The following is a 13281-nucleotide window of genomic DNA, read 5'->3' as shown; positions in this document are numbered from 1 at the left end:
GCTCATTAGAAACGGATGTAGGCTTTTTTAGAGCTCGAAAAGCCGAATCCGGCAATATATTATATGTCATTTTCGCCAAAATGACCCATCTATATAATAATCAATAGAACAATGGATGCTTAAACTGCTGAATCTTATTGACTTTTGATGTTATTCTGCAATTAGTCATGTTTATTTACATGAATTTCTATTCAGACAAGACTGTATAAATGTGTTGAAATAAATTACATAATCATTTAAGAGGTTCTCAAAGTATTTTTTGCCACTTCACCCTGCTGCCTGAAACAGAAATGCCCATAGGTCATCCCCTTTCTCTTCAACGCAAGTAAAACCAGGGGGCTCACCAAGTATCCTAACTAATTTGAAAGTCGGTTTGTTTATTTGTTACACCTTCACATCACTAGTGTTTTATTAAGTTTGGTAATGGGAATGGCATTGTAGGCGGGCGAAACGAGATACCTAGTAATTTATAAATTACTTTTATTACACCCATTATAGCATTATAATATTTATTGTTTCACAAATAATAGATCTAATTAGTGTAATTGGTTTATCCGTTCTTATTGCAATAAATAAATAAATGAAGTGAGGCATCAACCCACCCAACATTATGATATCAATGTATGTTCATACGCTTGCATTGTCTAGCAACATTGACATAATAAAGCGGCGATAGCATAGTTGGGTGTAGAACGGACTACCGAGAAGAATGTCCGCAGGTTGAAATACAAAGGGCACACACCTCTGACTTTTCTAAAAAAATATTCTTTATGAATTATCGCCCGCTTTAACGGTGAATGAGGACATCGCGAGGAAACCTACATACCTGAGAAGTTCACTATAGTTATTTTGAAGATATATGAAGTATCAAGAAATGTTTGCATGTCATTTCAAAATATTATAGCCAATAGTTATCGTAGGTAATAGGATTACAGGTAAAGTGGGTATTTACGAATTTAATCAATTTAAATATACCTAACTATTGAGATGAAATAAAACCATAAAGCCCAATATAAAATTTATTATCCCCACAATTTACTTGACCGCTATAAGCCTCAATTAGACGGAACAAGATTCTTACGCCTAAGTTCTTGAACCGTGTCTCGCCTGTCAACACAGATAAGAATTGCCTTGACATTATGTTCAAATGGAGCAACTTTTTTGAGTCCTTCCAAGATTTGCACGTACGTGCGAGGCGAAGTAATTGCTCCTTCTAATTGAAGATTACCTGTACCCATCTACTAAATTATAGATATAGTTGGTGTTTTGTGTAAATGCCACATTCGTTTACTTAATACAATGGATTACAAGTAGGTTGTAGTTTGTTTTTATTAAACCTTTAGCGTCTATGAGGTTCAGAAAACGCTGTGTCTCTACGTATTCATCGATGAACTCAGGCCACGATTCCTTTGGAATATCGAAACAATTTATTCCAGTGAGCAAATCTAAAACAAATAAATGCACACAATTAAAAACCCTGTCGGCAAATAATAGTTAGTCGTAAACTTGGAGTAAGAATTGTTAACTCATAAGGGAGAGCGGGGCTGAAAATGCTGGGAGCAGGTTGTCCCGAAACAAATATATAGAAAACGGAAAGAGATAGATATATGATCATATTGTGTATTCTTTAAGAAACCGGCTCACGCGGTAGCCATTTTAGTTGCGCCAGCGGCACGAACCTAGTAGCAGTGTACGTAAGGATCCTCCAGCGCTACGTAAGTAAATACTTTCATGTTAATACTTTTTGGTCCCACGCTAGCATGTTTCGCGCTATTACTTTGGGAGTTCTTGCAAAATGTTTGTTCTTTGTCTTAGTTCCTTAAGCAGTATAATTTTAATGCTTTGCGCCAAATATTTTTTAAATGTAAGACAGAATATCGTAGTCTTATAAACGGGGTAAATTGTACTTTTCATGTGGGGCTGCTTATGCTGTGGTATAACCAACCCCCAAGCAACCTTTATCGTTGCAAAATTGTTTTATGTTTAAATAAGCACTTATAAACAAAATAAAATATTTTTGACTTGCTATTTTAAATGTTTTTATTATCATTGACAAAATGAGGAAATACAAGCGGAAAACTCATAGAGGAACTACATCTCGGGATCTTTTACAAAAGGCTGCGGAGGCTGCTGATGCGGTCATCAAAGTTGGACGTAAATAAAAAATTATTGCCCGTGAATTACAAATTTGTGATACAACGCTACAACGCTATGTTTAAAAAATACAAAGTGGACTCACTCCTGCGGTTGGATACAAACCAAGACTTTAATGAGGAACAAGAAGGACTCCTGTTGTCGTATATCTTAAAAAGCGCTTCTATTTACTTCGGTCTTCTACCGGAAGAAGTGCGACAACTTGCATACCAGTGTGCTGTAAAATTTACCATCGAAAACATCCCACCATATTGGCTTAAAAAATGGAGAGGCTGGCAAGGATTGGTTGATAAACTTTTTGAAGAGACACGCTACATATTCTATAAGAACACCAGAAGCTACAAGAGCAGTGGGCCTACCATCATCTCTTATTCCGACTCAGTTCAGGACCTAAACTAAACTGGTTCGCTATTTCGTACCATGATATCGTCAAACACGACCAATATACGTCACCGCCTAATCAAGTTCAATATTGAATCGGAATCTACTATCATTCGTTCTTTGTCGTACCATTATGTACAACTGAACCTAAACTGAGTCGGTTTTCTGTCAAAATAAGCGATTCAAAACAAGTTAGTATTTTTGTGCCTGGATTGGTCTTCTTTGTTCTTAAACAAAAAAAATGAGTAATATCAGTTTTAAAATGTAATAGTGTTGCAGCATGTGTGCTCCTAGAAAGTATAAGTGGCCACTTGTGACTTGCGTTCGGGCTAAGACTGGTAAAAGTAAGACAATTATGGCTGAAAAAGGAACAAAGCAAGTGGGAGCAATAGTTTCCGCAGAGCATGAAACTTTAGTCACTATTGAGCTCGGGGTTAGTGCCTTGGGAAACATGATTCCCCTAATGTTTGTATTTCCACGTTTGAAATATAAAGACTTGTTTATCCGTGATGGTCCTCCTGAGTGTATTGGGGCTGGTAACCGCTCCGGTTGGATGACAAGCTCAGAGTTCTTAGTGTTTATAGATAATTCTATAAAATACACTTAAGCCTAGTCCTGCAGAGCCAGTGCTATTACTCCTTAACAATCATTCATTCCACATTCATATTGATGTGATTGAAAAAGCCAAAAAAGAACTGTTATACTATTATCGTTCCCAACACATTGCACCCACCGTCTGCAACCCCTGGATGTTGGTATTAATGGCCCTTTTAAAACATACTGCTGTAAAGCGCAAAACTACTGGCTAAGGACCAATCCCGGGAAGACTATGAGTATTTACGAAATACTATTAAAGATGTACAAAATCGGTATTTCAATTCATATTGCATACAAAATTTTACTTATGATGAACCAGAACTTCCAAACATAGTACTTATTTTATCCGCTTGATGTAAGGACTTGTCACAATCGGCACTTTTAGCCCCGCTCTCGCCTACATTCTTTAAAATTATGTATATATTATTTTATAGTAGGTAGCTACAACTTCTCCTGCGGGGCCCGCAGCGGGTCGTTGCGCAGCGGGCTATACGGGCGTACCGCACGGTCTCGTACGAGGCGGCTTGTGTTTTGGCCGGATTCCTGCCCTGGGATCTGGACGCCAAATCTCTCTCCGACGCTTTTCACTGGAGGGAGGAGGCGTTCAGGAACGGGCAGCGTCCGGCCCGGAAGGTGGAGGCCAAAAGGGCCTCCTTACGACGAGCCGCCGTGGAGGAGTGGCGTCTCAGGCTGGAGGCCCCCACAGCGAGGCTTCGGGCCGTCGCGGCAGTGCGTCCTGTCTTTGCGCGGTGGCTGGACAGGCGCCACGGCGCGGCAACATTTCGCCTGACGCAGGTGCTCACCGGGCATGGGTGCTTCGGGGAGTACCTGTGTCAAATAGTAGAAACAGAGGAAAGCGCCGTGTGTCACCATTGCGACAATTGCCCGCGGGATACGGCCCAACATACGTTGGAGTCCTGCCCAGCCTGGGACGATGAACGCAGCGCTCTCGTTTTAATCGTCGGAGGAGACCTTTCGCTGCCGGCCGTGGTCGCTTCCATGGTTGGCAGCCCGGAGGCCTGGCGTGCGGTGGCCTACTTCTGCGAGGTGGTCCTCTCGCAGAAGGAGAGTGCCGAGAGGGATCGGGAACGGACCGATCCCTCCCGCCGTCAGAGGAGACGTAGGAGGCGCCGGGTGGACGACTGACCGGCGTCTCCCGCCCTGTAGAATGGGGGCGTTTGGAGAATTCCACCACGGTATCTCCTGCCTGTCGTAAGAGGTGACTAATAGGGGCCACGAAGTGGGTCGTCGGCGGGCAGCAGGGGGCTGTCCGCCCTAGTGCATTTCTGTGCATCTTTGCACATTTGTCGGTTGACCTCCGGGAAGGACGGCAGTGTGTAGTTGGCCTCACGCTGCCGTAGACGCCGAGGGCGTCCTCCTTCGGCTTCTGAGCCCCCCCCCCCCCCATAGGAGACGGGCCGAAAGGCGGCACCGCGCAGGGACGGCTGCAGTCGCAGATTAGACACTTCAACGTCAGAGAAAGCCCGCAGCCGTCCCCAATGCGCCGAAGAGGGCCACCGCGGAGTTTTAGCTGGTAGGCCGTGCATAGGTTAAGTCGTATATAGGGTTGGGGATTCGGCCCGGCGGTCGCCCGAAGGTCACCATCAAATCCGGGCGGCTCAACGCCGGGCCGTAAGGCACGGTTACCCCAGCATAACCGCTCAGTCGCCCCCCACGAAGGCTGGGCGGTAGTAATAAGGCACTTTCTCCGCGAAACCAAAAAAAAAAAAAGGTAGCTACAACTTCAAATAACGGCAGCGTATGTCCAACAAAAAATATATTTGATGGTTCGTTTAGACCATAGTTATGAAAAGTGAGCTTAATTTGGACAGCATAATTATTAATAAAAAAAAATGTACGCACCTTTATAAGCAGCGATGCTTTCGTGGGTGCAATATCTTTGTTTACATTTGACGTCGACACTCCCGAATCCGATTTTCTTTAGCATTTTTTCTATGGTGGTATCAGGATCCTTGACAAAACATAAACTTTATTTAGGAAATTCTATTGACGTATATAAGGTAAGTTTTTCTGTACAATATTATACTTTTTTGGTTTCTAATGGAGTTTTAGGGTTTCCTTCTTACATGGATGTGAATTAGGCACACGAAAGGGATAACCGGGGTCGACCCAAATATGGCCAACACAGGATTTTGGTTAGTATGCTAATATAGGACGTATTTTAAGTAGAGTAAGACTAAGCGCAGCTGTCATACCATTTCTAACATAGTTTCGAGGGGCTCAATGATGTGTCGTAAGACCAGAGGGTGAGAACTTAACAAAAATACTTAGTCACCATCAGGTGGAGCGGTAGTGTTAATTATTTGCATCTTCCCTTTGAAAATAAAAATTATCCCGGCAAACCTTTGTCATGCGGGCGAACCTGCAGGCAAAAGTTAGTTTAATATATCTGGACGCAATTACTACTGCGTATAACCAGAGAAAAGTGGCCTTAATTAAATATCCCACCTAAAACAGGTAAGCGATCGTATTCTGTCGAAGCAAACACACATTTGTCAGTATGTGCACATTCCAATATTACCCGAATTCTTTCGAGTTTGGATCAAATCTTATCAGATACTGACGGTACAGCTTGACATAACTGCGTGTATTAAAAACTAAGTTACAATTTGTTAAAAAATATTAAAAGTAGGTGTTTGATCAACCAAGAACAAATACACTGCAATGCAGAAACCTAATCGTCACACTTACCGCCAGGTGAGCGGCTTGCTCGTCTTATTATGCCTTTATTTAAACAAATATAATGTGTTTAATATTTGAATACCTCATAATCATGGTAAAGCGAAACAAATTGATCGATATTCTTCATGTATTCTGACCACTTCTTCTTTTTTGCAAGTATTTGAAATATGCTGTAAATGTCACAACGTCCTACAAATATTGCGAAGAATTCCCCATTTTTTGGTAAGATGTTGTAGATATTAGTGAATGCTGTTCTGAAAATGTAATAAACAGTATTATTGGATACTTTTGAATTCCAGCTGATCTGTTTTTTTTTATTGGCATAGGCAATCACCGTTTCCCTGATGGTTAGTAAACAGTGTGGTGTCCAGATAAAATATCGATTGACGACAGATGATTATCTCTTGTCAACCAACATAAGTATGCCAGGCTCTTCCAAACTGGATATAAATACACAGACTGATACCGAAATGCGACAAATTAAAACTCGTTCAGACAGGACATTTATTGCTAGCAATACCTAATCATAAAGATATTAGTGCATCATGGTTTCCTGACGCAGGCGAGGACCAAAAACTTACATACGATTATATTATCATACAAGAATCCCTCGAGCAACTTTCCCGCCGAGGACGTCTGTATACAATGACATTATTTCTTGAAATTTGATATCTTACAATATTTTTTGTATATCTGCTTAGACTGACATACGATTACTTATTGTTGAGGCCAAGAGTATAGCCTATTAACGCGGGTAGAAAATGAATTGCCAATGCACTTTTTTAAACGGGGCAAATTTTTAAGCCGTATCAAGAATCACACGTGCTCTACTTGACACTTGCGCCATGTAAATGAGGTTTTACGTGGGTCTCTGTAGCGGTTTTTACATCTTCTATGTAAAGTGGTTGCTATACGGAAAGCTTCCTTAAAATATCCTATCACCCATTAATAACTTTTCCCACACAAGTATGTAATGCTGTATCTAATCCAAGATAAGAATTATTAACTAAGCATATAAAAGCGGCGATAGCCTAGTTGGTTGTGGAACGGAATGCCGAGACGAATGTCCGCAGGTTCAAATCCCAAGGGCACACACCTCTGACTTTTCTAAAAATCATGTGTGTATTCTTTGTGAATTTATCGTTCGCTTTAACGATGAAGGAAAACATCGTGAGGAAATCTGCACATCTGAGAAGTTCTCTATAGGAATTTCGAGGGTGTATGAAGTCTACCAATCCGCACTAGGCCAGCGTGGTGGACTGAGGCCTAATCCCTCTCAGTAGTAGAGGAGGCCCGTGCTCAGCAGTGGGCAAGTATATAATACAGGGCTGATATTATTATTATATATATATATATATATATATATATATATATATATATATATATATATATATATATATATATATATATATATATATATATATATATATAATTACAAACAGACCGGTATAATTATGTCGACTAGCAAGGGATATATGTCTCTCGTCAGTCAACAGTCTATCTGGATTGCACTCTACTTCTAATCTTTACCTTCTACCCTCAGGAATCGGGTATACGTAATTTGTCGTGGTCGTATAATACAAAGCAATGTAAAGCTCAAAATATCTGTAGTATTATTATAAAATATACTTACTCATGATCCCTAATCCAATGGAAGACGTACATCGCAAAGACGTGGTCAAATTTTCCTATCATGTCTTGCGGCAAATGGCCAATCACGTCAAAACGCATGAATTGTATGCGCCCATCACCGTATTTGTGGTTTGCGAATTTCAGAGCCTTTTCGTGGACGTCTGACGCGACCAGTTCTACATCGTCAGGAATGTGCTTGGTGATGATTTGCGTGACACTACCGTCCCCGCAGCCGATGTCCAGAACTCGTGATTTTTTATTCCATTTGAACTTTGGCGAGTACTCTTGCAAGCAACTTTCGGCGTCTTTCCTTGTGTTCGAATTCGCTTTCGCGTAACATTCAACTGATTCGAAGCCTTCGGAGCCCCACATGCTGAAATATTTTTTAGACATCATAATAGGTAGGTAGGTTATTATTATATGTTATCAGACAGGCAGTTTATTTAACTGGTATGCCTGTATCCTGTAATTCTCGATTCCGGTTTTAATTCCCAGCAAAAAGTGTTTCTGGCAAGTTCAAAGTTCAAGTAATTACGCTGTTTATGATAACGACGGCAGAAATATTTTTCGAAGTTCTTTTACTCAAAGGGGGTTATTTTTTAATATCACAATATATCTTCATTAATATCATTATCAATGAATGTTATACAGTCACAGTAACTTAAGGAATTTCGAACATAATTTCAGTGAGTAAAAGGCTAATTGATTTAAGCGGCATTTTATTCGAGAAATGTTAACTAGGTTCAAAAACAAACATTTAGAATAAATATAAATAAAATAAAGTACTTTATTTATCACGTAGGCGAACAAAGTTGCACTTATGATGCGTCAAAACAGTGTATAAGAATAATTATTATTATTTCTAAATAGCAATTAAAATTACTTATATAACTATGGGCATTTTAAATTACGGAGAAAATTTATAAGGAATACAAGGTACAACCAGCAAGCTGGGCTGACAGGTAGGAGGAAATGAAAGGATATTGCGTCGCGATCCTCACCGGCAAGGACATGAGCCCTCGCCTAGCTAACCTAGCAGCCTTTCATTAGCTATCTAAATGATGACTACCCGAAGAAGAAAGGCAGAAAGTAAATAATCAATAAAGAATAAAGAACATTAATTCATAATGAAATAACGGCGTATAGCGTGCATTCGCCTACATTTACAATCTCAATTTTCAATCAAGAGAAAAACAATAATACCGATAAACTACTCAACATATTTATAGAAAAATTCCCCCATATACAAATCTCAAAACAAGTTAGGAGACCAATGTAGGGCTATAGTCAGAAATTCGCTAATTCCAGTAAATACCCGGTCAGAAATAGAAAATGAAGTAATGGTTTAACTACAACAAGCACAAGCTAGCACAGCACACACTCAAATATCATAATCACATACATCCAGCCAACAAACACCAAACACCCAAAATCCCCGGTCAAGAATGAGTTGGAAAACACTGATTAAGTGTTATTATGAGGTTACCGAAAATGAAAAGAATATGACAGCTTATAGAGAAAAGCTACACATATTATTTATTGAAAAATGTTCAAACTTGGCCCGTCTTTCTGAGCAAAGCCTTGCTGGTCAGAGAAGATCTATAATTAAAAATAAACTTATTAAGGACAGTAGACTTAAGGAAACACAGCCCGAAATAGAAAGTCGAATACGTGTATATAACACACAGCTACCAAACTCCGTAAATGACAGCTGCACAAATATATTTTTGCAAACCATCTCGTCTAATACCTCAGACAATCCGGAGCACAACACCAACATAATCAACCACACCGTACATGTCCACAGTGCTAACCATTTATACAATATCGATGAGACTAAAATAGGAGAGGAATTCCAAAGAGTGTTGGAAACATTCAAATTCACCAGTCCCACTCAAAGACCATACATTCCAAAACAGAAGTCATCCCGCAAACTTGTTCAAATAGACCAAACTATTAATAATAAAATTTTGCCATAACACTGTCATGCTGACCAAGACTTTGATACTCTCCAAACAATCATATACACTGCCGCATTTACAGCAGCGAAATGTAATGGTGCTAAAATTAAAGAAACTAATGCATTATATGTCGCACTCAAAACCAAAAACCACCATGGCAAAAAAAACTTGAAAGTAAAATAGGTTCTCTGAGGAAATACATAGGTAGAATTACGGAGTAGTATATAAACGGAAACAGAAGCCTTAGATTAATACAACATATCGAGTTTATTCGGAATAAATATAATATTCACTCACCCCATGAACCACCAAATTTGACAAACGAACATTAATTCTTAGACACCATGAAGCAAAAACTGAAAACAGCTAAGAGTAGGCTCAGTAGATAGATCCCATGCACTCTAAGGAAAACTCAGAACAATAAAATAAATGGTCTACTATTTGGTCAAATCCAATACATCACAACCAATCAGCAACTTGGATAAACGAAGAAGTTTTAAATAATACATTTATACCGAAAATGGAATTTCAATATAGCATTCTCCACTTTTATTAAAGTACTAAACAAAACTTACGACTGGAAGGCTCCCGGATCCGATAACATCCATAACTACTGGTACAAGAAACTCACTAATATACATACCCTTTTATCTATAACCATATTAATGATTTTGTAAAAACACTAACTATAATACCTGAGTACATAACTGAAGGAGCAACTTTTATGATACCAAAAGATAACGACACTCAAAATCCAGCCAAATCCAGACCAATCACCTGCTTACAGACTCTATACAAAATTCTTACCTCATGCATAGCAGAACTAATCCATGAACTTATAACAAAACATAACATACTCTCTGAAGAGCAGAAAGGATGCCGCAAAAACAGTCAAGATTGCAAAGAGCAACTTGTGATTGATTCAGTTGCGATGAAACTGAATCAATCACATTAATGCTAAAGCGAACGTCTATACGATGTATATAGACTATAGGAAAGTGTTTTTGATTGCTAGCATGCATTCCACCTAGCTTGCAATCCGACCTGGTGGATTCTGATTTCAGGTTCACCGGTGCGCTTCCACGGTGCGCTTCCACGGTGCGCATCCACGGTGCGCTTCCATGGTGCGCTTTTACGGTGCGCTTCCCGGCCACGTCCAATTGCGCACCACCATCGTCGGGTGTGCTGACCCCGACCTACTGCCGAAGCCGACCACTTGCACACCATCAGCGTCATGGGAGCTGTCTCCGACCACGTGCACGTCCTGCTCACCCACGTGGCCGTCCAACTGCCTAGCGTGCTACCGCTGGAGCCAGCCGCGTGCAGCATCTACGTGCCGTTCGCCTGATTCAGTGGCCCCCAGGCCAGTGACTCGTGTTGCATAACACCAGCAACCAGTGCCGAGTGTAACGCGTAGGTGCAAAAATAAAGATTGACGCTCGTACCACGTCATAACCCTGGGTTTTTAATTGTCTCGCTACTACTAGTACTACCTATCCGCGGGCCCCGACCGCCGCACTATGATTTGGGACAACTAGTTTATTTTTATTCCTAGTGTTTAGACTATGCAAATCCCTGGTTTTAATAAAAGTACTAAGGTTTTTACGGATGTAGATAGAAAACAGTGCTGATTTTAAATATGTGTGAAACTTAGTATCCCAAAACATGTCGCTCAAGTCAATTAGCCTTTCACCCATCGCTTTACTTATGAGATTTTAAAATTAAGTAAGTAGGCACTAAAAAATATTTACCTGGCCTTCAACTTCCCTCCAATGCCATGATCCTTGCGTTCCATTTTGCCTTTATTCATCAACTGCAATTTTTGTTTCTCGTGATGCTATTTATATTTTGCCATTGTGAAAGATTCATTATGTTTTGTCTCGTTTTCTCTGGAAACGTTAATAACAAACATGCAAGGCGCATCTTATCCATAAAATGCTGATGTGGACGCTTATTTGGGCGCCGATTTTAGAGATCCGCGTCCAATTATATTTTCCGATTGCGCATTTGTTTTTGAAATATCAATATATATAAATAGTGGTGAAAAAACTTTGTACTTATCTCTTTTAATTACATTGCGCGCACGGAGCAGCTTGGGATATGGCATAACTACAGTTCAAACAGAGACGTGCAGAAACCTAAAATTTATAACCGACATGAGGCCCCGAGCAGTATATCTAAAATATATCATTTTATAAATATATTAAAGTCGACGGTCGAATTTCGGTAACTAAGTAGTCTTTATTAATGAAACAACATCGATGAAATTATAAATTAATAATCCAAGAATTATACGTTAATGAGATAACCTCCACTCTCGTGAAATATGCAGCCTCGTATAACTGACCAATATAGTTACATTATTCCGAGTTATAATAGAAATACATAAGAAATTAGTGATGTGAATGTGTGTAAAATGACTTTCGGTGGAAACCATTCCTCTGTTCGATCCTTCACGCTTCGCACAAAAATTTTCTTTAGATGCCGAGTGTACGTTGTTTTGACTATACTATGAAACATACATTTGCTTCAACAACTTTAGCTACTGTCAATTTAGGGTCTCTATAATAAATTTGCAGCATCTGTCCAACGCCTTAGGCTCCCTTGCCGACTCCTGCTTGTTATTCATGATCTGCACGCAGATCACGTAGGTAACCTAAATAGTATTTAATTGGCTGTTACACTCTTAGTGGCATAAAATATAGATGAAACAGATGGTAGTTGGTTAAAATTTTCCTGACGTCTATTATCTTATTCCTATGATTTATTGCATTTTGTCCAAAGTCTACGGAACCATTTGAAATAAAGCTTATTACCAAGTTTATAGCACACATTATTGTGCAGAAAGTATGATTAAACATATGGTTTTACATTACTGCGTATCTAAATGTCTACATTTTCGGAGGTAATAGGCGTAATGACCATTGAAATAAAATGCGGCGTCGTATTCGGCTTTCATTGCGCTGTTATCTTTTCCCTTATTAATATTATAGTGGCTAAGTTTGGAAAGGTGCGTTATTGTTTGCCAGGAGTAAACGCAATAACCACTGAAATGATTAGGATGGAATTTTGATTGAAATATTAATTGGTGTTTCACTAATGTTGTTAATTGGGTCCACGTATCAAATACTTAAATGTTTTTGGATGTATTAAGACTTTTATTAGTAAATTTGACTATCTGATTTAAAGATTAATATGTAGGATTATATCATTTAATAGCTACGTAAAAGGAATCATAATGAATAACCACTATAAAATATAATTACAATTAAATTAAATGATACCTAAGACCAACAGTCCGCTCCGTTTATATGTTCCTTCTTTTTTTACCTGTTATAAAAGTTTGCATACGTCGCAATATATTGCACTAATTAATTTTTCTTTTTGTTTTTAACAAAGTAAAATTCGGTTTCTAAAAAAAACCTATTTTTATATAAAGTAGATTACGCTGTTCTTTCTTTGTTTTCAGCTACTTCCGTACCAAATTTAATCTTATTTGATTCATTAGTATCACCGTGACTTTATCAAAGTTACTTTCCTATTTTATTACATTGAATTTCATTTTTATTCACTTTTGTTGTCCCTACCTCATTATACTTCTTATTTTTTGTATAGTCGATTAGCTTATGCTCGCTGATCCGCCCGCGCGGAATGCAAAATGGAAAAATACAGGGGCCTATATTATTTCTTGCTATTGGAACTTTCTCAACACAAAATCTTAACGTAATCGAAATTGTGGAAGTCTAAAAAACAGATAGATAGAGCTATGGGCGTCGTCAAGGAAGAGAAGGTGGTGCAGCTGCCTGATCGAAATTCTCCTTCAATTAAAACTCTTTAATTATTGGGATTACCT

At 39.1% G+C, this 13281-nt stretch overlaps 1 protein-coding gene across 1 annotated transcript; it reads right to left on the bottom strand.

The window, feature by feature from the left end:
* Positions 1–1005: 1005 nt before the first annotated feature.
* Positions 1006–11262, bottom strand: LOC115453664 (juvenile hormone acid O-methyltransferase; the record flags this gene model as incomplete). Its single annotated transcript, XM_030182377.1, is given in 5 exon segments — positions 1006–1445; positions 4996–5104; positions 5918–6089; positions 7469–7840; positions 11180–11262. Coding segments are annotated over 5 exon segments (894 nt in total), but the record flags the coding sequence as incomplete, so codon positions are not given.
* Positions 11263–13281: the final 2019 nt, after the last annotated feature.

Source organism: Manduca sexta, chromosome 24 (assembly GCF_014839805.1).
Source record: "Manduca sexta isolate Smith_Timp_Sample1 chromosome 24, JHU_Msex_v1.0, whole genome shotgun sequence".
Lineage (NCBI taxonomy): Eukaryota > Metazoa > Arthropoda > Insecta > Lepidoptera > Sphingidae > Manduca > Manduca sexta.
This window is presented reverse-complemented; position numbering and strand designations above follow the sequence as displayed.